General features: G+C 41.2%; 1 protein-coding gene across 2 annotated transcripts in view; it reads right to left on the bottom strand.

Moving 5' to 3' along the window:
- Nucleotides 1–515: 515 nt before the first annotated feature.
- The window catches only part of fbln1 (fibulin 1), a 37,158-nt gene continuing 14,082 nt past the window's right edge, over nucleotides 516–23,591 (bottom strand). Inside the window, exons 15-17 of one of the 2 annotated variants that reach the window (XM_055037241.1) lie at nucleotides 16,682–16,827; nucleotides 15,286–15,426; nucleotides 516–1,088 (exon numbers count right to left, since the gene is read on the bottom strand). In XM_055037241.1, coding sequence (XP_054893216.1) covers nucleotides 949–1,088; nucleotides 15,286–15,426; nucleotides 16,682–16,827 — 427 coding nt within the window. In that variant the 3' untranslated portion in view covers nucleotides 516–948. Of the gene's footprint in view, nucleotides 1,089–15,285; nucleotides 15,427–16,681; nucleotides 16,828–21,416; nucleotides 23,066–23,591 lie in introns of those variants that run through there. The other variant, XM_055037250.1, reaches the window with a different exon arrangement.

Here is a 23,591-nt window from a genome sequence, read left to right as displayed (position 1 = left end):
AAAAATACCGTAATTTAACAGTAAAATACAAAAGATCTAAACAGTGGGTATCTTGGTCATCTCGCTGCTAACAACAGAAAAATAGTGTTTATTTCTACTCCTGCTCTACTATCGCATACCCATAATGTTACCTGTAACATTTTCACACAGCACATTTGATTGCATATTCTTTAACCTTTACTCAAAAATGGATTTTGTGTGCATGCACTCATTAAACTTGGTAAAATAAAATTATTTGTTTAAATTTTAAAGAAAGTAGCTGCCTAATATTTTTGAACATTATCAAACGAGATAATGAAGCAGAACTGAACTAAGTTGAAATGGGGAAATATAACCTGTGGAAAACTATGATTAGAAAGACTGATCCTGTAAGGCTGATCTTAAAGTTCATTCTCTGTTTGGAGACAGGCCAACAGTGTTTTATTAAAAACTGAAACACTCAAATTTGGCGGAAAGACAAATAAAAAACACATAGCAAATGTTCCTTAAGTGATAATGGAATGAAAATCAAAAAGTACTGTAAATAAAATAGTGTTTATTCTGTAGAAAATGCATAAATACAAAAATACATTTAGCAAGACGAAGAAAAAAAAAAGAAAAAGTGTTGAAGTGTAAGAAAATGATGATTATTATTAGATTAGTTCTTCACATGCATGCACTTCTAACAAACAGCATATCTGTATCTCCGACATGTGTTTATGCCGACAATATAGTGTAAGGTTTTTCAACGATGCAGCACTTTATTCTGAATTTGTCATCCACAAAATACAGAGCTTTCATCAAAAGCAAGCAGTGGCCTTTAATCAACAGTCAGAAATATTGACATTGTCAAAACATACAATTAAACCCCTCGACACTGAGTTATGCCTTCAACGTACAACAACGACAACATGTACAGTATTAAGAGTGGATGTTGTTATATGTGTTGCAAAATCTCCGATGTTCCTCTCAGAACCAGAACTCTGACACGAAGGTGTGAACATTGATGATGCTCTGGCCAGATTCACCCTTGGTTGTCAGGTTGCGCATGGACAGTTTCAGTATCGTTTCCCTGGGACCAATCAGAGGCTTTACAAGGCGAACAACACCTATGGGAACAAAAACATTTATCATGCTAATGGCAACAGTGTGTTTTTTCAAAGATTTTAACACAGTCATGCAATCTTAGGTTGTTATGTCTCAGGTATTTGGTCATTAACTGAAGTCAACTTTTAAGTGTGTGTTTTATTGTTTTATTTATTTAATAGCAAACAAATATATGTTTTTTAGAGAATACCTTAAACTTCAAAGTTGGAGTTTAAGTTAAGTACTTTTCTACAGTGTTTTTTTATGTTGTACTTCAGCCACTTTGTAACTAATTAGGTCAAATCAAAAATGAAATTTTACTCCAAGATGTTTAAGGACTTTATAAAGGTTCCTTTTTGAGGGAAGACCAATATTTACCCACTTTTAGAAAATGATGTAGAAAAAGTTGACTTATTTAACATTCCTAGAAACCTCATGATGCATTGCAAGGGTGTTGTGTGTATCACCAGTCAGAATGTACTGTCAATGTATATTCAAGTGTCCATCCCTGCCATCCATACCAATAGATTCTTCAGTTTTATTGTAGGTCGAACTCTATCAGCACAAGATATATTTACCAGCAAACTCCCACGACATCAGATGTCCAAATCCAATCCTTAATTTAGAGTTATTTGCAGTTTTGATAGGCGTGTTTTCTTGCGGCACAGACGTTAAGTCAAACAGAGACCGGTGCCTTTAGGCAACACAGATTTGACAAATAGCTTGGAGTCCTTCACCAACAAGTGAGCAAGGTTGGTTCCAGGTCAGGACTGTCAACTAAAAGGTGGATTATATGGCCCAGCGTCCTGAGAAATAGGTCTCCGTTTTACGTTTCTGGAAACCAAAAATATGTGCAACATGTATGTTCTACTCGCGAGCATCACACTGGTTTCTGAACGCGTGCCGACATGCCTTATTTCCTGGCAACTAGGATGGTATTTAATACAGAGTCGTACATTTTTCCCTAACCCAAATAGGCATTTTAATGTCCTGACCATTAACCAGGTAATTTATTTTATTTTGTTGCATATGTGAAACCGCGTATGCTTTGGTTCATGTGTGGGAACAAATCATTTGTATAAAAGAGAGAGGGAAAAGACCAATGTATGGATTTATTGCCATGTTAAATCGTGATAAGGGAAGGTAAAAGAAGAGGTCAGGAAAAGGTTCCTGGAGAACAGTTAATTTAAAAAGCCTATGTGTTGTTGGAACAATCTGCCCTACCTATCGGTTTAGTTTGTTGACTTATGGCTAAAAAAATACATAAAGCTTGTTGATTGTGTACAAAAAACAAAGTACCAAAATACTAAAAGCAGATATTCTCTTTGTAGTGTCTTGAAACACTTGTTCTGAAACTGCATTGAGTCAATGTGATCTCTGTTTGCCAAAATTATCTCACAGTTATTGCATTAGCTTAGAGGAACTGTCCATTTAATCTAGTTGTTTAAATAAATCAGCCTGAAACTATTTAATGTACTTAGGAACATTCTCCAGTTGCTGCTGTTTGTTGCCTGTGCAATTCTCATACAGATGAATCAGAAGAAATTGTGGAATAAAAACACTTTTGTTAACTAATACTTTGAGCTAATTATACCGAAGCACTGAAGGTTTGAGGTTTTTCTTTCTTTTCATGTGTCATGATTTGACTAACGCAAGATCATATAGTATGAGCCTCTGTACAGGACTCTAGGACTTCTCTTTGGCAGAATCATAGATACATTTTGTATTTGAACATTACAAAGCATAAGATACAACCAATTTCATTCTACCAGGATCAAGGCTATATGCTCAATTTGGAGGTGAGTGCTCTTCACTCCAGCCCACAGCATTATTCCAACAAAGAGACCAGCACATACATAGGAAGCCAGAACAGGGAGTGTGTTTCATGTTTTTGATGGTCTAGAAGGACTTTCATGTTGTATAAGTTACACAAAAAAATTATGTAACCCACCCCACTCAGGAAGTGTGCAGCAGATGTCACGGTCAGACAGTGGGAAAGTTGGTATTTGTCCTGTCAGATTGTCATAAAAAATACCTCATAATAGTGCACATGGGGTCAGTACAACCCCACCGGAACCACTCATGGTAAAAAGCTCATGGGGTCCTAATGACCTCATTTCTTAAGATAGCGGGAGGGTTAAAGTGCTTCCAGCTAGTTGGTCTGGTTTTGTAGGGATATTGTATCATGTGGGAGCGTAATGTTTTTGTTTTATTAACCAAAAAAATCAAGAATAAACAGGTCGCATTTACACACTGAAAAATAAAACCAGTATTTTGAAATATTTCCATTCTGGGACCTGTTTCCTAAAGGATGTGTATATTTGATTTGTGTATATCATAATTAAAAAAAAGTGCAGCGTAGTCTAAAACAACCCAAAAAATAAAGCTCTCATTTCTGGTTTCCCAAAATGCTGGATCTGCATGGACACATAGTCTAAATGAGAAAAAAAACAAACAAAAAAACATTGCGGAAGCATAACATTTTGAAATGGGGCCTAAGAGACGCTTTTGAATAATACCCCTTTTAAAACTAAGTAGATGTAGGACTGTAAATTGTTAGCCAGTTCACTTGGAATCTGGTGATTTATAAGATTTAAAAGCCAAAAAAAGTAAATTTCTTTTACTTATCACATTAATTTCAAGTCTATTGTGTATTCTGCTTCTTTTAGATGAGCTAAGAAATAAAGTGAGTCCCTAATGATCTTTAAGAAATGGTTATGACAAAACCTCACAAATCAGAGACGCATTAAAGTCAAAAGTAAAATAGATGATAGAATAAACACAGTGCTACAGAGGATTACTGAATTCCCCAGGAATTCACTGGGTGCTGTTTTTAAGTGAACATGCGATTACGGGACGGGAAAAGGGGGGTTGGTGTCAGTATTTATGCAGGCTGTCTGCAGGCCTTTTCCTGCACAGGGTTGGTGGCATTTCAGCTTTGGCCTGTTTGAACACAACCACTCAAATGTTCTTGTACTGCACCTTACAACACACAATTTCTTTTTCCTCCTGCCTTTTCTGTTTCATTTATTCAGAGTCGTTAAATCACTCAGACTGTTAGATGTGAATGATTCCATAGCTTAACTCGGCGTGGATAAAAAAATGACGCGCGATCACTTGCCTCCATTCATCAGAATTACGAGGCTCCTCTCTGTGACACTTTGAAACTAGAAGCGAAACACATTTGGTTGTCATCCACAACAAGGGGAACGCTGATCCGTAACGTGCCAGCCACGACGTCCTTTGGGACACTGGCATTGTAAAACGATGGATCCCCCACCCACTCATTCTGCCTTTTTTCCCTCGCCTTCCTTCTCTTCCCTTCCTGCGGGGGCCTGGTGTTTGTGGCACCATCACTGTGGCCCACAAGGGTAAATGAATCCCATGTGTTTGATGGAAAGGAGCAGTCGCAGTCACGCAATACAGCCATGAAGGCATTCCTCCAGGAATCCTTCTTAAACTCAAGGAAGGATAAACTTGCGGAACTGGAACTGTTTTCTTCTCCTGTCTCTTTCTCTCTCTCTCTCTCTCTCTTTCTCGCTGTCCCTCCTTCATTTTATTTCGCTTTCTCATCCTTCTCCGAGTTTGATCTGAGGGCAAGCAAGAAAATTCAGCTGATTGTGGCGATAGGCGTAGGGAAGAGCGGGAGCTGGGGCCCCCTCGTACCAGCGTTACCTCCCTTGTTTTGGTGTTTTGGAACGCCGTTGCATGGCGACAATTGACAGGAGAGGCACGTGGCCGAGGTTTTATTGTTTACAAATCTTTGACGTGATCCGAAAGCTCTCTAGTCTGTGGAAGCACCAGCTGAACACGACCGTCAGGGGAAAGTAGGATTTTAAGCCTACTTTCCGACTGAAGCCAGTGGAGATGCCGCACAACCATGAGTTGACAGAAGAAAATTATTAACAAAGTTCCAAAGTTCAGAATTTATTTGTTGAGTCGATTCAAATGTTTTAAATGAAACGGCGGGTAAATTTGGCTGATGGCTTAATGAAGACAGAGCATTTGCTAATTGGGGTCAACAAGGTTTTCCTCCAAAACTCCTGCCGAGTATTTCTATGAAAACATCCTAAACAATCTAACCACATAAGAAAACACGTAGCAAAATACAGAGACACATTATATCCACAGTAATGTTTCTTAAGGATTTCTAAACACAGCAATATGTGGAATGTGTCTGAGGCCTATTAGTGTTTTGTAAATTTGTTTTGTGGTCTAATTAGCGTAACAAGAGTTCGCCTATGAACAAAAAGTCTGCTATAATGTCTCTTAACTGCTCCAGATTTCCTCTGAGGCTGTGGGGGGAAATTAAAAGACTTTTAAACCCCAAAACTGTTTGAATTTTGTTTGCTGTAGGGCGTAGCGCAACGCATAAATGGCGATCACAGTTATTGCGATGGCGAGTGGCATTGGAACAATACAGAGGTTTGCACATTGAGCATTTTTGCTTTGATTGTGAAAAGTGTTTGGTCGTTTGCAACGTTCAGCGTGAAGGATTTTGATGCTGAAGTCATTGTGCGTGACCTTCTGGAAGCCTTTCGTCGAGTCCTGACTCGGATGATTCGGTGTTTCCGTAAGCTTTCCCCATCAAAAGCGGAGCGGCGTCTCCAATGAGGGGAAAGCATCAGCTAACAGCTGGGCCTCATTGCGCTCAAAGCGAACCTGAGGCGAAACCACAACCGCACTCCCATCCTGAACATTTCATCCAGATGAAAAGTCAAAAGGCCACACACAACAGGTTCACTTTGATTAGCGAGCACACAGCAGGGGCCTTATTGGAGCCAATAAACCCGTGGAGACCATGAAAACTCTAAGAAATTAATCTCAGGCCTGGTCCGTCTGAGGAGACGTTCACAGTTGAAGTCCTGAAAAAGTTTGCGGTCCACCTCCCGCTCAATGAGATATCAACCACCAGGTTCAAAGGTGACTCCACTGGTCCTAACAGCCACCACCAAACAGCTGTACAATCCATCTGTTCGCTTTGAAGAAAAAAAAAAAAAATCTAAGAAATGCCTGTGAGTAGCTGAGACAACCTCACAAATGCCATAAGGCATTTGTCATCCTTTATAGCCACAAGGTCTGCAGTATTGAAGGCTTGCATGTAAACAGTACAATTTCAGGGTTTCTTGGTTTCTACAACTCGGCGAGAAAGTGGATGGGAAAATCTAAAATGAATGGCTTTCGCACCAGAAACAAATGAAAAGCATGTACTGACTTCGCCGCAGTATTGTTTAATGACACATTGGCTACGGCGCGACGGCGTGTCCGCGGCAGCCAAGCTGGTGGAGAAGTGCTCGAATGGTTTACTTTAGCTTCACTGCAGCGATGTGCGTTCAGCGCCTTTCGCTGACGGCTGCTACTTTATTAGGTAGCACAGTTCAATTCGTCATTCACACAAACGGTAGGTCAGCCAATCGCACGACAGCAACTCAGTTCATTTATTTGTAGAGTCAGCGAAGATGACGAGCTGAATGTTGAGCTTAGCACCTTTAATAAAGGCAGTTCTGAAGTTAAAAGAGGTTCAATTAGTGCTGCACAGGTACGTCCCCAATAAAGTGGCCAGTGGTCTAACAGGGCTGAGCGATAATCACAATATAAGTGTTTCATAATAGTCGATATTGATCATTTTGATTTTTGTCTTAAATATCTGAAATTCTGCCAAACTACTGATGTGACCTCGACTGTTTGTTGTTGCGATGCGACAATGATGCGAGCGAGTTGATGGCACCAGCCTTACTTCGCTGGCTGTGAGAGGTTGAGCTGCTGAAGCCTTTGCTCTGCCTACATCCCCCAAAATGCTGTGCAGTTCTGGGTCAGAGTTCAGTGAACTTACTGAACGTACCAGTGGACGTATTTTCATTTGATAGTGGTTATATTAATTCATCATTCACAACAATCTGTGTTGTTGGTGTATTGCCTCGCCCTACATGTAACAAATGTTTTACGCTCATTAATTTCCTCCAACAATACACAGTGAAATAAAATGAGCTTTTATCAAAGTGTTATTGATATAGCAGCCTTCCTTCGGATTTTGGAGATCAGTCACACAAGTCAAATGATCACTAGGCCTGTCACAATAAACAATAAATCAATTAATCGCATGACAAATCAAAACAAATTCAATTATTTTCATTTGCATAATTTATTGTTTTTCTCTTTCTACCTAAAAAATGGATGACAAAAGTCTTCAATCTGGTATTTTGGTTTTAACTAGCCCTTTTTTTTTTTTTTTGAAGGATTTGAAAAAATATGATTCATAATTTATGTATTTGTTTTCCTCTGTTGTTTATTTTGGATATTTAAAATGTCTTCCAGTTGCAGTATTAATTATTCATTCAAATTTAAAGTTTATTCATCTTTGAGAATGTGATTGTGTATTATGCCTTTTCCATCATATTGCTTGAAAATTGTCTCAACGCAACAATATTATCGTTTATCACAATAACTTCTGGGACAATTTATCACTCAGTACAATTTGTTATCGTGGTCAGGCTTAATGGTCAGTAATGATTTTCCTCACTTTGTGTTCAGACTCACTGACAACCAACCGGTACTTGCCTCTGCCACCTCCATTACGTTTTATTCTTAGTCTTAAATCACTTTCCCCTTTGGGAAACCGACACATTTCAGTCCTGATAATCGATCACTGAGGCCGACTTAACAATCCTTTTAAACTTACAAGCAAAGCAACCTGACCAACTACGTTCAAGCCTCTCTGGGGTAAGATCTTGTGTTTACAACCTTTTCACTGCTACGCAGACGGACGGTGAGGTCAGGCTATCCAAACACAGCGCTGACCACTGCGGAGAGCGAGTGGGATGCGTGTGCAGTCCAGCTCGGTCAGGCCAACACATGTGGCTTGATATTTTAAGGTCAATTAACAGAGAGTCATTGTCACTGATCTCTTCAGTGGCTCGTGGGTTGCTGCTGGACAATGACTGGTGACATCACTGGTGAGCAGAAGCCTAAAGGCCACGGATATGTGCTTTTCTTGGGTATTCAGTTTTTAGCAGCTGTGGGCCAGAGCAGCTGAGATGACATAACACGCACCATTATCTTTACCACAACCTTTCCGCAGCAACACAAGCAACCTTTCAAAGCCATAGCCCGGAGTCATAAAATAGCCTGAATGAAAAATGGCAGCGGAAGAAAAACTTGCTTTGTCTGCACTTTGAATCGAGCGTCTTTAATAAAGTCTTCTAAAATGTTGTCAATGGAGCAAAGCATGAACTTGCTGATGAGCTGCAGTGGTCTTTTTTGAGTTTTGGTGTGTCACACACAAGGCATACGAGTAAGCGCCAATAATTTTGTAGCTTTAATGGCTATCTAAGCAAAACTTGAGAACACGCTGTTAGAAAGCATTTGACTAACGTTTTCTCTTGATTCATTAAAGTTCATATTCAGGAGATAAATGTGCCACTGAATTATGTGCACAATTTTGTTGCTGATAATAATAAGAAAATCCTCCCCCGCTTTACTGAGAGGACGGGGAAAATGGTAAGAAATGTATGACAGCGAGTTATGTGAATAGTTTTATTGTTAATAAGAGGAGAACATCTTCATTCCCAGTGATGGAAAAAGTTCTTAACTCTAGTATTTGAGTGAAAACATTGATACTCGTAGCCAAATCTTTCTCAATTACAAGTAAAAGTTGCCCGATGAAAAGTTTACCCCAGTTTAAGTGCTTAAGTACTTAACGTTTTGAAATACTTCAGTATTTAGAAGTACAAATTATGTTTGTGTTGTTTTGTGAGTGCAGAACCACTGACCACTTACTGAAACCACCTAATGCTATACTGACATGTAGAACCACTCTGATACAAGACATCTACGCCACCTGTAAAAACTTCACACTATTTTCTTTATTTTATTATTACTTAAAACGTCCCACCCCTCAAAAAAAAGACAAAAACACAACCAGACTTATTTCGCCTCACAACTATAAGTAGCGATAACTACAATACTGTATCTAACACAAGAATTTAAAAACATCACACATCGAACTGAAATGTGGCCGCTGGTTTTTCCGCTTGAGTTTCTCCAACCGGTAACGTTTCCAAGTTTTGTGTGAATGAAAGCGGGAGCTCGGCTCGCCGCACAAGTCCCAGGTGTGAGCGGCGACTGAGATTGGCTCCCGTTCTGGTGAGGAGCATAGCGTGTGGCCATTGCCTTTGAGTAAAGAAAACCATCATCAGTGGACAACAAAGCCACGCTGAGCCAAAAGGAGTAATGACAAGAGTCCAAGAAATGCAGTGGGGTTGAAAGTCACCGTCCACCACCGGACCGCCATGTGTCACTCTGGGTATGGTGTGTTGAGAGTGAGCGCAGTATAAGCGCATGCAGGTCACAAATTGGGAGTTTAAAATAGCCTGAATACAGAGATTAAAAATAACCTGAATACTAAAACCTGATTCTCCACATTTTGAATCAGGATCCTTCAGTGAACTTTACCGAACTAAATGGACTAAAGCAACAAGTTGATGAGCCGTCAAGGCATCTTCCTTTTGAGTTTGGCACTCAAAAGGATGTTTTTCTGCATATTCTCACATGAGAAATATGCTGTAAAGCACTGGAGGGGGGAAATATGTTTATAACAGTTAGCCAAATGATACGCAATTTTTCTAAGTCTGTGCTTTGAAAGCACAGACTTAACAATGAATTTAAATTAAACAGATCCCACAAACCCAGGGCAGGCGAATGGATCAGGGTGACTTACGGAGACAGTTTTATTGCCAGTAACATGTACTTTGTGTTCACACTGCGTGCGTGCTATGTCCCTATGACGACAACGTCTCTGCGTGGTTATCTGTTCATCGGTAAGTCCAACTGTGGCGGACCACCCTGAGGGCCGCGGGAGGCGAGAGCGCAGCCTGAGTGCGACTGGAATCGCTGGGTGGAGAAGACCCCGGTTCTGATTCGCCCCATAAATCTGCTCAACAAGTATTCCTCATGGGCTTGGCGCTCTCTGGTGGGCCCCTTGCAGCTTTATTGGGATTCATCTGCCGTCCAGACCAGAGGAGCTGACCGTCTCGGGAGCCAAAGGCTCCAGCAGGTCAGAGAGTAGTCATGTCTCACACTGAGAGCTCACATTCCACCCGCTGCTGTCGGCCGCGCCGCTGGACGATGACTACCTGGACCGAGCTCCTTCTTCTCTTTGTTTATCGAGCTCGCTTTCATCAGCGCTCCGTCAAATCAGCCGCGGAGGCGCATCTACACCGGCATATGAAAAATGACTAGAATTTAGCATTGCCGTCTTAGACGTTCAGTTCCTCCACGTGATGGATGTGTCACATAAAAAAATAAAAAATAAAAATAAACGAGGGCTCTGTATTATGTGCAGTTTCCAGTAAGATGCAAAAAAATAGTACAGCCTAATAAAAACAGTTATTTTCCCACACAGCAAAGATTAACGGCACAGTAAAGTCCTCCCGTGACAATCGCTCATGAAGAGGAGTTACTCAGAGAAATCCAATGGATGACTAAGCGTGCTGTCTGTGATTCCACAGTTGTCTCTTGATTGTCTGTAAAGAGGATCCACATATGCTGAAACGAGTCGTGGAGCTGTGTTCATATGTGTGTCTCGTACAGTTGAGATGAAAAAAGATATTAACCAAATTTCCCATCAAAACAGAAAAAGAAAAGAACTGATGAACTCTTGGCGTGTTCATCGAGGCGACCTTAACGTCTACAGACAGGGAAGATGTGTGTAATTCAATGAAAGGCAGTAAAAACAGAGAGATATGAGGATTTATGCAATCAGGCTATCAGGGAGCATGTATTAATCCAGCAACTGACTGCTACACTTAATCATCCCCAATATCAGCTGCGATCAGACAACCTTCCCCCAATTGAAAGTGCTTGAGCATGAGGAGTGCATTTCATCATTTATTGATATCAATAAATGATGAACCTCAGGTTAACCTTAACACATATTTTTTAGAGTTGGCTAGTAACATTTTTCTTGAATAACTTTTCAGAGAAAGCGTACTTTTTGCCATTCTGTGATCTGTGTTTTTAACTCGGGTAAACTGTCTGGATACTCTGCACATTGTGAGTAACTTGACTGAGCGAAGAACAAACTGGTCTCAACCAAAAACTTCACCAGAGACAAACATGCACAGCAGTTTTATATTGACAGAGACTGATTTTGAATTTTTTTTTTTTTGCCTGATTTTGTTGTTTTGTGATTATTTCTGTTAATTATTTCCATTTTGGTCATTAAAATAGCAAAATTTCCACATGACTTTATATTTTGGTCAGTTTGATGATGTAATTTCAACATATTAAATGAGTGCATCTTTTGAACATTTACCTGAGTCGCCTTTTTACCAAATACACTTTTTACTCCAGTAAGAATAGCACTACTACAACATACTTTTACCCGAGTTAAACTGAAAAGTAGAAATCCAAGAAATGACTTGAATTAAATTTGTGGGTGGTCAACCTGTTAGTCTTTCTCCTGTAAAGTCCAACTGTGGCAGACCTTGTGCGCCGTTTGCTCTCTTCCTGAAGGAGTCCTGTGGCGTTGCTACCATGCCACTGCGGTTGTTTGATCAGATTATGATCATATCTGCCAAGTCCTGAGAGGCCATCGGGTTTCCTCAGATGTGCGAGGCCCTGGGGCTCGGATGGCTCTGGACTAACAAAAAACTGTGTGGCTCTCCAGCTGGGTTGTGCGTTCGGCCAGAGTTGCACTTGTGTGTGCTGGTTTGAGTGTAGTGCCTTGCTAACGTGTGCTTATCCCTCGGATTTTTTTGTTGTCTTTACTTCACAACCACAAACTTCAGCATATGTAATCAGGAAGAAACAGACATGAGGCAGCTTGTAATTGTAAAGTGGAATTGAAAAATGCATGGCTTTCAGCAATATATTGTAAGTAAACATCTGAGAAGGTGGCACGCATTTGTATTCAGCCCCCTTTACTCGGGTGCCTCTAGAAAAATCAGAGCAATCAGTGGGCTTTAGAAATCACTTAATAAATAAGAAAATGAGACATTTTGTCAAATGAATATACTTTTAAACTACTTGACAGTAGCTCTGACTGTATGCTTTAGCCGCTAAAAAATTTCCAGCAGGATTGTATTTCATTTAACGTAATTGCTAAAACTGTCACTATGCCGTGACACTATGAGACAAATTATCTCTGAATAAAATCGATGTCTTCTGCCATCTCCACATGCTAAATACAGAAATATACAGCTCCATCAGAAAGAAGCAATCAGCGGCAGGAGGAGGGTCCTTAGTGCAGTGAATCACCCTAATGTAGGGGCTGTCATAAATGCTCAGGCTTGGAAGCATGGCCACCGATGACAGCAAATAAATAGTTTTACAATATGGGTAAGTTGTTTGTTTGCCATTAGCACATTTAATGGCGTGTACAGGAGCATGACTGACAGCGTTACACCCTCCTCCTGACTGATTAATTGTCTTTTCACTGGGAGCCCAGAGTTTCTTCAATAATAGCTTGGAGGATGTAGAGGAGCTCCAGTTTTTTTTTTTCACATGTTATCTACCTCATTTCATACTGACACAATATAGTTACAATTTTAACAAATATGCTTTAAAAAAAAACATAAACTCCATCTTTAAAGCAAACTAAACGGGACCGGTGTGAATGCACCCCCGTTTTCTTTCTACTTCACACTCACGCACTACTTTGTGCTCATCTGTCGCACCGAACCCTGATAAAATTAGCAGATAATTGGCAATGTAATAAAAATATGAAAAAATTGTGTCTTCCAATCCAATTATTTAACGAGAACTTTTCTCAAAAGCCAGCAGTACATATTTGGGATTCCTAATTGGCTCATTTGACACTTTTAATATCTCAAAAAGAGGGACAAAATGAATGAACAGTAGTTTGAGCCGACACAAGTTCATCACTGGAGCCTGAATGTCTGCTGCTGTTCATGTCCCACCAAACCGTTATAAAACCGATGGAGTCAGTGTAGACGCTGGAAACTAAGCTTCCTTCTGTGACACATCAGCGAGCCTCATACAATGGTTACGCAACACTAGCGTCTGCAGGCCAAAGTACCAGCGGCGCAAATTAAAAAAAAAAAAAAAAGACAGAAAGAGGCGCCATCGTCACACCATGACCGCTACACATTTCAGTAAGTAAGTTAGTGACCTCAGGTTCCAGTGAGCCGGGGTGCCTTTGGGTTTTAGAGGTGTGATGAGCGAACTGCTGCTAGCACAGAGCAAGCTGCATCCAATAAGCAAAACGATGGGTTCGGGAGAAAAACGGCTCCTAAAAAACAGCCCTTTTATGTGGTTGTCAGTTTAAGTGCTCTAATACTCGGCGAGACACTGAGGCCTATCGTGAAGAAATGGAACAATGCATTCAACCACATGAAGCAAAGAGTCACAGGATTACTTCTGCACAGATTTTTTCTCCTTATTTTCTCATTGTCTTACTGTCTCACTTTGTGTCTCTTTCTCTCCCTGGTGTTTTATTTGCATTCCTTCCACTGTACACACACACACATTGTCTATGAAATTGAGCACTAATATAAACAGGGAATTAAGCGAGATCTTCTCTGTACACACACACCCAAACCGATTACTGACGCCGAATTACATGCTTTGTTGTGAATTCCAACAAAGCATGCCATCTGAAATAAGTGCGTACAATTATAAAATCTGCAGAGATCTGTATGAATTATTACCCCCAACTGCTATTTTTCTCCCACCTCTTTCTATAAATTTGGGCGTGTTTGATCAGCACACATCTGTTTCTCCAAGCTCACAAGTGTGAAAGAATTGCGTGCGCTCATAATCCAGCATTCACCCGGTGACAGCCACATTTTTTCTCCTCGTATAACCCCGCTCCTCCTCGTCTCCTCTCCCGCTGATGTGCTTATTGACAGTCCATCTCTTCATCCGTTACAGAGACAAGAACTTTCTTTGCACAACCAACTCCTCCCTGCATCTCAACAGAGAAACAGAGAGACTGTAAAAAAGAAAATTAAATCCAGCCAGACGTCTTCCTATTATCCGGGTTCGGGTCGCGGGGGCAGAAACCTATCCAGTCACTTGGGCCAGTGCCTTTGGGGGAGTCCCAAGGCGTTCCCAGGCCAGTTGATATACATCGTACATCCATCATGTCCTGGGTCATCATGTGGGTCTCCTTTTGGTGAGATGGGGCTCCGCAAGGGAGACCTCAATTGGCTCAACTGAGGAGAACACTGAGTGCCTCCCAGATGATCAACCTTCTCACCCTATCGCTATGAAAGAGCCTTACACCTTGTAGAAAACACATTTTGGGCACTTTTGGTCACTACCCAAAGCTCGTAGATGAACGCTGAAGCATAGATTGACCATTAAATGAAGAGCTCTCCATTTTGACTCAACTGTTTCTTCACTACAAAAGATGGGTACAGCGCCTCTGTGTCACTGCAAACGCAGAACCAATCCACCTATCGATGTCCCGCTACATTTTCCCTCAATCGTGAACAAGACTCCAAGATACTTAAACTTCTTGTGCCTTGTCTGGATTGGCCATTGTTCAGCTCAAAACTCTTGGCTTTGGAGACACTGATCCTCATCCAGGCCACTTCACTCTCTGCTGTGAACCGTTCTAGTGAAAGCTGTAGATCCCGACCTGATAAAGTCAGTAGCACTACATCATCTGCAAAGAGCAGAGATGCGATCCACCGTTGCTGCTACCAGATTCTGTCCATTAAAGTTAGGAACAGAATTGGTGACAAAAGGAAACCCTAGCAAAGGCCAACTCTCACCGGAAACGAGTTGGACTTCTGGATGAGATGCCTGAGCCTCCTCAGCTGACTCCTCTCAGGGTGGATAAGCAGTGGCTCTACTCTAAGTCCCTCCTGGTTGACCTGGTTCAGTGTTCCACAACCATGAAATGAAAGCCATTCTGTTTCTCCTGATGTTTGACTGTCCAGAAGACCCTCAACTCCTGACCTCCCTAACAAACCTTACCTGGGAGCTTTCATTGTGTGATCCTTCGCCAGTTTGAACACACCCTTTTTAAATAAGGGGACTGAATATAAATTTACAAGATGCTTGAAATCTGTCATGACAATATGCTGAAAAGTTCAAGTATTCACTGTGAATACTTGCGCAAGGCAGTATAACTTTACTTTTAATAAGAAAAGACTACTTCCTTTGAGAAAACCAGAATGCTGTGTCTGATCACAGATGCCAGAGGGTGGTAAATGTTACATAACAAAACTGCTTTTGTGTGAATCTACTCACCCACATACACTCCATTCTCCACTCGCTTGATGATGTCAAAGGCGTTCTCTATGTTGCCCTCTAGGATTTCAAACTTGACGTCATAAGTACCTAAGTGGTACGATCCGTAAGCCGGAACTGTTGTTCTCAGGAAAACAATTTCTGATGGAAGATAATCAGGGACAAAAAAAAATCACTTTTAGGACCTAAATCCTCATAAGAGTTCTTCTGCCAGACTTGTACCACATGATACACTGAAAGATGCTGCGGTCTGTGTTTTGTTGTACACTGAGAGGGTCACAGAGAGTTTGAAGCTTTTCAGTACCGCTGCTCAACTAAAGTGCTTTCAGTGCTTTACACCCCAACGTGGAGCTTATGAAAGATGACAAGGGCTTAACTCTCTGAGACACTGAGCAAGTCTTAGACAGGCACTGCATGGCGGCCAATAGATGCTTGTCAGCTGTCACCGTCTGCAAATGATTACAGTGGTTACTTCTATTCAGGCAGCATGACACTAACTCTCAGCTAGAGAGCTGCCAGTGTGGGTTTTTTTTTTTTTTCATTGGAGAAGATGGAGTCATGAACTGAAAAAGACCAGGAACCTAAATTGAACATGTTTTTTGTTTAGGGTAGTTCTCAATAATATTTAGAACAGTAGAACAATTTTTGTTTTGTTCTGGGCACGTCTTGCTCCAGCTCTGTGTTGGAAATGTACGTTTGTATTTTCTTTTTTTTACAAGAGCATGATACTAAAAGTAACAATAATATTTCAATTTTTCTGATTATTCTGTATGGAAGAATATGTTGTTTTTATTTTTTACTTAATTTTTAACATCAACATCTAATATAAAAATGCATCCAGTATCTTTTTTGCAATGGTTACATTATTTTTTATTATTATTATTATTATTTTTAGACCTAAAAATTTAAATGAACTAATGTTTTATTTAAAAATCACAATATATAAATAGATATTTATTGCAGCTTACAAGCTATAATTGAAAAGGGCATGGAACATCTGTGGTTCTAAATTAGGTTTATTCAGCTGGACTCAGAGCAAAAATGGGTCTTTAGATTGTAAAGGCTGCAGACCACTACCTTCTCTCTGGCCAACATGGAGTTGTAATCTATCTGGACTAAAATAGATTATGTTAGAACAGATTTGTTCTGTCCTATAAGCGAATTGGGCCTGTTCGCTTTTTCTATACCTGACCTGAGATGAATTTGATCAAGGATTGGTCACATAGAAAAGATGACATTGGACGCATGTCGCGAGGGGATCCACACTAGCTGCTAATCTCAGTCTAGCATTCAGACCTTTCCCAAGTTTTTGCACTTCTCTGGTGTTTGCTTTACTTGCCGGATCCTGTAAAAGAAGAGGAAGGAGGAGGAAAGACAGAGGTGAGCGTGAACCTACCCTCTGGCCTTGTGAACTCCCTGAGGGTGGGCAAGGAGAAGAAGGTGTGGGCCACAGAGACCGTGGGGTCTAGAACGCAGGCGATGTCGTTGGGCTGACAGGACTTTATACAGCGGACCGTGTCAGATCGTTCCAGGGTCAGAGTCCTAAAGGAGAGAATACATCACACACGCCGACAAAAATCACAAACACCGAAGGCCCTCTGACTCTTAGGTGCTTTCTATTTCTAGTTTTCAGAGTCAAATACCTTTGCTCTCTAAAGCTCACAATTACAAGCCACTCGAAGAGTTCTGCCCACTACATAATCACGAACTCAGTGGGATTCCCTCCATGGCTGCTACACAAACACTGTCTGTTAGGGTGCTGGATTTAGCTCTCAGCATTAGGAATAATCAAAATCCGTGTGGTTAGGAAGAATAATAAACCAGCAATGGCCGACAGCTCGTGGTACAGCCAGACTTTATAGCTTGTGGAGACTCGCGCCGCCGTCGACGCTCTTCTGATGCCCCGTGTCACGCTGTGTGGGAAATGAATTACTGCGCTCACAAAGAATGATCCACAACCTGCTCAGGGAAAATATTTGGATTTGCAAAGCATCCCCAGCTTCACATCAGATAATCTCCTGAGGAGGATTTATGTAGCAAGGGAATGTTCTAAAAGACTCCTAAATTGTGAGCAACATGACTCGACAACTCCCCGTCCGCTCTCCCTGGGGCCGCTCTCATCCTATTATTTAGGACTTTGTTTATTCCACAGACTAATCAGTGACAGGTCGGAGACACTGGAGGCTCCCAAAGCCAACGCCACCTGGAACATCGCTTTTCACTTCCTGTCTGCCGCAAAAGGAGTTCATGAGATGCTCTGGACGCATTAACGCCCTCATAAATCAACACTTTGTCCATGAAACGGCGAGGAAGTTTTAAAAGAAGAAGAAGGAAAAGAAAAGATGCCTTGATGTTAAATTAGGCCGCTCATGGTCGGCCTTCACAGAGGAGAGATGTCAGTCTGTGGTTATATTGGGTTACAAAAACATGAGAGTTGCCATGTACGGGTCAATTTAATGCGCACGGGGCGGTCACACAGCCACATGTGAGTCACGGGGTTGTGGATCTCCGGTGCTCCTCGGAGGACCCATCCCGCCGCAGTTCCAGCGGCCGGGCTCAGTTGGAACTGCGGCGCAGAGAGGAGCCCCTCCGACAGAAAGTCAAGCCGGCACTATAGGGGCTTGTAATTAGCAATTAGCGGGCGGGTCCAAGTTTTGCTTTGGTCCAGGCCAAACCCACAAAATGTTCTAGTAGCTTATAATACCGCCGCCTGAGCGGGGCTCTGGAGGACGAGGTGAAAGTTACCGAGGTAGGGAGTGGATTTATGAGAAAATGGCAAAGCGTGAACAGACCCCCACTGTGCGTGGCACGCCTTACAGCGCCACGCAAAAATATTGGGAAAAGTATTTTTTTGTTTGTTTTTTTATTCATTATTTTAAATCATTCACACCAGCATTTATGTGCACTTCATTATTACTTGATGTCAATTTTAAACTCAAACTCTGTCTGACAGGGTTTGAGTTTGCGATGGACAATTTCCATCGCTGGAAATTGTCTGTGAAGAGCCATTTTTCAGGTTTAGACTTTGACTCGACCAATCTGCCACGCAAAGATGCTTGGATCTAAAATATTTGGCGCTGTAAGGATGTCCTGTTGAGAAGCTGTGTGTCTCTGCAGCTCCCTATCTTTCAGCATAAAGCCTATCTGCACGACGAACTTAATTTCCATTAATTAGATCGACTCGTTAGCGCAATTGTACCACTGTACAACAACTTACACTAAATTTGTGTTCATACTAGTCAACTAAAGTAAATTAATTGGATTGGCTCAATTATATTAAATCGGGCTACAATGAATAGTAAAACTTAAATTAAGTTGAACCGGCACAAGTGCTTTAAATCGGAACAACAGATCTACATAATTCTGAAATCATCAAATGGAAATCCTTTCTGATTTTTTTTATGTTAATCATAAGAGTTTTTTTTGTTTGTTTGTTTTATTGTGGAGCTAACTTCAACTCTCTTGTCTGCTTCTCTCATCGATGCTCCGCCTTGGTTTCCACATGGTTTCTATTTTCAGATGTTGGAGTGAACCAAGTTTGGATTACAGTTTTATGGCCTTAATCTGAAACTTCACCACACCCTCAATCTGGACCTGTCGGCTGTGTTCCTTGCTCTTCAGAGTGCCACCAATAGTCTCCAACGAGCCTCAAACTCTTTCACAGAACAGCAGGATCTGTACAGAGATTCACATGAAAATGGCTGGATTGTGAAGGCAATCGGTTGCACTTGTTTTTATTGTTTTATTTATTGCTACGAATTTCAAATTTGACTTAGTAATCTAACACCTTGAAATTGGGCTTCTGTCTCTTTAAGAAACTTCTGCTCTTTGTGAAACTCCGCCTCCAGGAAGTAGCAGGCTTTGGGCTGCAGCCTCGCACCATGTCAGATTATTTATACTCATGACTCTCCCTTCCACCCGGCTCCTTCTTTTGCCGCTGCATCCCATCGCTAACCCTTGAACAATGTTTTTACCAGCTTTGCAATGACAAGTATAATGTGCACATAAAATTTGCAGCTCCAGCAGGAGTTTGCTAATTGCTGCTGGCTAGTCTGAAGGAGCAGAATTGAGGTGTCAGAGGAGACGGCTGCTGTGTGAGGCAGAAGATTAGAAACTGCAACTCCAAGAAGGAGCTGTGGATTGAAGGCGGGGCTAGGTCCAACCAGGCATTTTTGGTTGCCATGGGAGATTAAAGTATTTCTCAAATAATTCATGAAAGAAGCCAATCATCACTTCAGGCATGTTTTTTGATGGAGTAACATTCTAACATGATGTAACGCAAATAAATGCATTTTAAATAATACTGCCCTTTTAAAACAACAAATATCATCTATCATTTTACTTTTGCATGACTCATATCGTAAATTTCCAATAAAAAACATTGAAATATGTGGCGACAAAATGCAGAACAATTCAAAGTTTTGAAAGCTTTTGCAATGCACTGCAGGTAGGGGGAAGTGATTCAAGGTAAACAGAAAAAAAATGTCTGTATTGGCCGATCAATTTTACACTCATCCATGCAAACATGCCGTCAGCCACAGGAACACATGCGCGTCTTCGTCGGCACTCCCCCGCCTCACGTGGCTCAGCCGAGGGGAGAAAAGAAACAAAAAAACAAAATAGCAATACCTACAGACCAGAAAGAAAAACAGACTTTTTGGATAAAAGTGCTCTGGTCAAGTTTTGGGCCCTGTGTTTTTTTGGTAATTATTATTTATAGTCGGCACATTGATAACGCCCCAACACAAACACTGCAGGGCATCATTCATTTTGTGTGCGGTGATGTTGCCGTACCACAAATTGTTCAGACCACCGGCCAGAGCCCAGAGCCCCATAACTCAATGTCAGAGGGGAGGGAGGGCAGGGGGGGGGAAGGAGGTGAAAACGGGGGGACCTGTGCACCGCCAGGCTCTCATTTTAAGGATATCCCTGCTAGGAACCAAGTGCATCCTCGCGGGCCCGACGGCTCTGGACAGAAGGAAACCAGGGACATCTGAATTTACAGTTAATAAAAGCCGCAGCCTCGTACCATGTCAGAGTATTTATACTCATGACTCCCCCTTCCTCCCAGCTCCTTTTGCCACTGCATCCCATCGCATGTCACTTACTTTGCCTGCTTCTGGATTATCTGTCTGCTTTGGGGTCTGCAGCCGCAGTGGAAACCTTTGCATTTCACATTAAATGCGATGGAAGCCAAAAAGATGTGCATGAAAACCACCGCTGCAGAGAGACGTACATGTGGTGCCTGACAGTAAGGGGTGTGGGAGTAGCATTAGGCCCGATCTGGTTCACGAATGTAATCTGGTCACTTTGGTCTTATAAGTGGTAAATATGAAGGTGTTTGCATTGATAAAGCTGCACATAGCGACAGTTTCAAACCTGTTACAGGTAATTCAGAGTGTCTTTTCGTTTATGTTGTCATTTCTAAAGCTATTTAATATGCACCCTTTATGGGATTTCCGTTCGCAAATTACACAAATGCTGGTCACTTTGAAATTAATCTTTAAAAAAAACAAAGAAAAAAACATTTAAAAAAAACCCAACAATATACCAGAGTGGAATACTGGAGAATTTGCATGCACAGCTGCATTTCCTCTTTGCTGAAACCACTGGAATACAAGAAATGTGAAACTATGCGAAGGAGCTCACCATGCCTACAACTGCGACTTGGCCTCCCACCCTAACGGCTCCCATCGCTGCATTTGATTAGAGCCCCACAATGCCCCATTATCAGGAACAGGACTTGACTTGAACATGTGTTATTTCTATCTCAGTTTTAATAGAAAAGTGTTCATCCAGCACCGCAACCATAAAACGCTGCAGAATGTCAGACTTTATCATGCAACCATCGTCAAGTTACACACACTCACAGGGCTTGCTAAGGGTCGTTACCGTTTAACCATTTGCCCGGACCGAGGGCGCCACCTGCAGTTGTGGCTGTGAGGGACAGCAACAACACATCACAGATGTCACTCAGAATCCAGAAAGATGACGTTTCAGCTTAAACAATTGATCATGAAAAAGTACTGGAAGTGAAAACTTTGTTTTCTAACCTTAAGTTTTAAGATAGGATTCTTTCCAGACACATAATTTCTCCTTAAACTCCAATAATTTCAAGCCACAGCCACTGGTAACTAAGTGATTTTTTTTTTACTTGGATTTAAAGTGTTTAATATGTAACATGTCATCCATGTTTTATTGGTTATTCTCATAAAAATGTCTGAAAAGTTTTATGACTGCAATAGCATAATGTTGCATCAAAAATGTTCAAACTTTGCATTGAGTACATTTAGACACTAAAACAATAATTTGTTTAATAGGCAATAAAAACACTGCAATTATTGGCACCACTAACAACTCCACTAAAATGCTTATGTGAACGAGGAGAGGTGGCGTTCCACCAGCCAAAGTCGGATGCGATGACGGCACAAAGCTTAACGGGAAGAGCTCTGATTTCCAGTGGCTTACAGGAAGTTAGCACATGTAGCAACCACCTAATATTCATTTAAGATTTAATCCTACGTTGTATGCTCTAAAACACTCTCTAGGATTTCGTCTTGTCCTTCTTTCATGATTCTAATCAATTTCTCACACTAGAGGCCTCATTCCTGCCAAGTTTTGGATTTGAAAATATGGAAAATGTTTCGCCATTGGAGTCTACATATGATATAAAACGGGAAATGTGGGAGAAAATACCATTATACGACGAGAAAGAGAGGAAAAATATGGTAGTTTCTGGAGGCTGGAGAGGGAGGCAGGTCTGTCATAATGAGCAATAAATCAATTAATCACATGACAAATTAAAGCGAGCTCAATAATTTTCATTTTGCACAATTTATCCTCCTCTTTTTTTTAAAACTCTCTTTCTGCCAAAAAACTGGATCACAAAAGTTTGGTTCATTGTTCTCAACCATCCCTTTTTTAAGCGACAGTTTTGTTTCATAGACGTCATAAATTAATTTTACGTTTTGTTTCTGGTGTTCTGTTCATTTATTTTGGAAATTTAAAGTGTCTTCCAGTCCCAGTGTTAAATGTTCAATAAGGTTTATTGATCTTCTACGCCGCTTTTGTTATAACATGTGAAAATGGCCTCAAAACAACAATTATTATTGTTCATCACAGTATAGCTTCTGGGAAAATGTATTGTTCCTGAAAGATTTGTTATTGTGACAGACCTGGCTGTAAGTATAAACAAGCAATAACAAAATATTCTGTGAGATACAGTCTGATATGAATTTATTTAAGACTTTTTACACCTTGTTCCTATAGGAGTGCCAATAATTGTAGAGTCTGCCTGTATCTTGAAGAATATACGTCTACATCGTATTATCAATATTATGTGAAACATTCCTCTCCTAATGGTTAACTACTGTGTTTAATCCTCAACAAGTCTTGTGTTTACTCCTGGAAGGGGTTGTATGGTACTCTGGGCTCTTCCTGGGTGACAAACACCAGAACCTTAGCCAGGTAAATGGAGACCGTGCCGGAGCGGCGCAGCCTCAGCTCCAAGTCCAGCTGGAAGTCCTGGGGCTTGTCGATGAGCCTTGCCACTGACATCACGCCGCCGGAGGGCGTGCGCTCGGCCTTGAAGAACCCCCCCTCGTTGCCGGTGGTGAGCGCCACCTCAATGTCATCACCAGGCATCATGTGGGAGGGGCCCATGCGGAAGATATTGGTGAAGACGGGAATGTCGGTGGGGAACGTGAGGTAGTAGTAGGTTATTCTCAGGGGCAAGATCGGGCAATCGACAGAGTCGTTGCAAAGCAAGCGTTCGCATCGACTGCAAGATGAGAGGAGAGAGGGAGGGGAGAAGTGGTTTCATTTTTAATAACCATGCGTTGCATGCAGTAGAAGAAAACATGATTTTTAACAGGGTAATGACGGTTATGATGTCGTCTGAGAACATGCTAGAGGTTCTTCAAACTGTTGTTTTTAGACAATGCTACTTAGTCAGAAAAGTGACAAAAATAGAAGGTAGAAAAATATGAATGTGCATTTCATCATCTATCTCAACAAGGGAGAACATGCTACAGTCAAATGTATTCTACAATCATTCCAACATGAAGCAGACTGAGCATGCAGGACAATGATTTGCACTTATGAATATGGACCAAATTTAAAAAGCAAACAAAAGAACATCTCTGGGCCTAATCTGAGTCCTGTGTGATTCACATAAAACCTTCTAATATTAACTTTGTGATAAGACTACAGACGCAAACTGCAGGGCTGAAACAATTAATTGGTTAATCACGATTAAGTCAAATAAATAGGTCATCGATTAACCGCTAACTGGAGGATAGACTCAA

This window comes from Poeciliopsis prolifica, unplaced genomic scaffold (assembly GCF_027474105.1).
Source record: "Poeciliopsis prolifica strain line A6 unplaced genomic scaffold, Auburn_PproV2 SCAFFOLD001, whole genome shotgun sequence".
NCBI lineage: Eukaryota > Metazoa > Chordata > Actinopteri > Cyprinodontiformes > Poeciliidae > Poeciliopsis > Poeciliopsis prolifica.
This window is presented reverse-complemented; position numbering and strand designations above follow the sequence as displayed.